This window comes from Entelurus aequoreus, linkage group LG04 (genome assembly GCF_033978785.1).
Source record: "Entelurus aequoreus isolate RoL-2023_Sb linkage group LG04, RoL_Eaeq_v1.1, whole genome shotgun sequence".
In the NCBI taxonomy this organism is placed as follows: Eukaryota; Metazoa; Chordata; class Actinopteri; order Syngnathiformes; family Syngnathidae; genus Entelurus; species Entelurus aequoreus.
In genome coordinates, this window is record NC_084734.1 from 55,818,026 (window position 1) to 55,820,774 (window position 2,749).

A 2,749-nucleotide genomic window follows, 5' to 3' on the forward strand; every position below is an offset into this window, starting at 1 on the left:
TAGGCCAGGGGTGGGCAATTAATTTTTACAGGGGGCCGCATGAGCTACCCGAGCACTGCTGGAGGGCCACTTCGACAATATTTCAATTAAATTTTGCTCAATGATATTTTTGATGTATACCGTAAGATAAATAATAATAATAATAATTAATAATAATAGTAATACTTCAACATAGTGTGTGTAACAGCATTCCATGACTAATATAAATAAATTAACATTAATAATAAATGACAGTAAAATAAGCACACGTATGACTGAGGAGTCATAGTGTAACTTTGTGTGGTGTTTGAGTTGTCCGACTTTTTGTGTGGCCGTAAACGCACCAGTGGTTTAGTATGCGTGTTGGTGACAGATGACAAGTTGGTTTTGGCCTGGTTTGTACGGCAGAAAATGACTAGTTTTTCGAGATATAATTCTTTTACTCATGTTTTTGGTGTGGTTATGTCCGAATATAAACAGTTTTGCTCAATAAAGTGATCGATATAATTCCTGTCCTCGAAGCATCTCGATAGACGTTACAATAATTGAACGGTGTTCAATTGAACGGTGTTGACGAACACCGTTAAAGCCGCTTGTTGTCACTGTCACTCAAAGTTGCATTGCATAATTACATAGAATAAATATGTTTATTTTGTTTAGAATTCAGATGGGATTTGATTTGGTGCGCGGCATATATTTGCTGTGCGCACCTTAGAGGGGACGTTGCTTTGCAGTCCATGTCTTTTTGAAAACACGCCATTCCTCATCAACTTTTCTCTTTTTAGCGCCTCGGGTGTAAACCGTGCATCACTTGTCGCTGCATGTGCACCTTCACTCGCAGGTTACACACGGACACACGCCCATAAATAATACTTTTCAAAATAAAAGCAGCACAGTTGTATTGCGCGCACGACACAGATGTTTTTTCAACTTTATTTTGTAATTTGTGATTGCAGCTGTTCACATTCACACACAATCACGCATACGTCCACACGGAAGTAATACAAATAACGATTTTCAAAACAAAAGCAGCACCGTTGTATTGCACACTCGACATAGATACTTTTTTAAATGTATTTTGTAATTTATAATTGGCCTCACGCGGGCCGGACAGGGACGCACAAAGGGCCGGATGCGGCCCGCGGGCCGCAGAATGCCCAGGTCTGCTCTAGGCCTCCCCATACTGTTGTTCACGTTGCGCCGCCTGCACCCTCCGCACTCTCTCCATCAGTTCTTCCCCTTTGATGGTATCATAGCATCTGAAAAGAAACTGTTTGGCTTCATTCAGCTCGCCACGTCTCTCCACAGTTGGTTCCCGCTCAAAGTTGAGGCGGGCTTCCTCCACCATCCGTCGTGCTGCTACGACCTCTGGGTGTTTGGATCGTCTGGAGGTACTGACTCTCTCCATCATGGGCACGCACAGCCTGGTCGCCTCCTCATTTGCAGTGACGAATCTCCTGTATTCTCCACTGGCCTCCGCTCCCCTGTCCAGCTTCTGGAATCGTCTCCTCATCTCCTCTGCGTATCTGGTTTGAAGGCCAGGATCACTTGAGAAAGCTTTCCAGTTATACCGGATCTTGGGACTTGGTTTGGGGACCCTGAGGCTCAGGCAAACTCTCATTGAGACCACACGGTGGTCTGAGCCCACAGAACTAAAAGTGCTGTATGGCTCAGCATTCAGGATGGAGTTCCTCCATTTCTTCCTCACTAGGATGTAATCTAGCTGCCGTAGTGTTCCTGAGGCTCGGTCTCGGAAGGTCCACCACTTTCCTGTTCTCTTCCGGAAGATGGTATTCGCCGCCAGTAGCTCGTGTTCCATGAGGAAGGCAGTGAGGTAGGTGCCGTTGCGGTTGGTAGAGTCGTGGTAAGGGAAGGGTGCGTCCTCTGGTCCAAGCCTTGCATTGAAGTCCCCAAGGATTGCCAGGAAGTTGTGCGCTGGGACACCACGGACCGCTCTTACAAGGTCCTCAAAGAACTTCTCCACCACGTCAGATGGTGCCACGTTGGTGGGTGAGTACACGACTATGACTGTTATTACTGGGTTGCCCGAGAACTCTGCGCTCAGAATCCTGTCGGTGTGGTGGTAAACCCGACGGAGAGCCCTACGTGCCCGTGGGCCCAGCATTAACCCTACACCGCCTGTTGCGGCCTGGGCCTCGTTCCTCCACGCAGATGCAGAAATGAATGTGCATCTCTCCACTCTGCAGTATAGGATGGGGTCATCAGTGTGCACTCTCCTGTGTTCTTGGACCCCCAGGATCTCCACTCCCCGTTCCTCTGCACAGTGTGCAAGTTCTATCAATCTCGCTTCTTCTCTCGCTGTGCATGCGTTGAAGGTTCTCATAACAAATGGTCTCCGACAGCGCATGAGTGCATTGGACGGGGTGCTCTGTTCGGACAGGACCCTCCCTGGGACAATTCCAGGGTTTGAGGTCCTGTCGTCATGGTGTCCTCCAGGAGGAGGACAAGCACCACCGTCCGCTGCGATGTTCCTGCGGACTCCCGCCGCTGGAAGTATAGGATTTGGGATGACTTTGTACTCCATGGTTGGCTTTACTATGCTAATAGCGAACTGTGGGGCGCAACTCCTCGCAGTCCCGGTTTTAGTTCAGAGTGACCTTCTCCTAGACAGGTTGCCATCCAAGGCTTACGAGCCCCATCTGCCCGAATGCGGCAGGTAGCAAGGGGGGTACATCTTACCCGTGGCGGCATTAACCCGACCTGACTGATTATTCATTATAATTTTGTATCCAATAATGTATTGCGTGAA

At 48.4% G+C, this 2,749-nt stretch overlaps 1 protein-coding gene across 1 annotated transcript; it reads right to left on the reverse strand.

The window, feature by feature from the left end:
* Positions 1-1,147: 1,147 nt before the first annotated feature.
* On the reverse strand, positions 1,148-2,524 carry LOC133649212 (craniofacial development protein 2-like). Its single transcript, XM_062046045.1, has one exon. It carries the CDS (start codon positions 2,522-2,524, stop codon positions 1,148-1,150), a length of 1,377 nt encoding a protein of 458 aa, XP_061902029.1.
* Between the last annotated feature and the right edge of the window lie 225 nt (positions 2,525-2,749).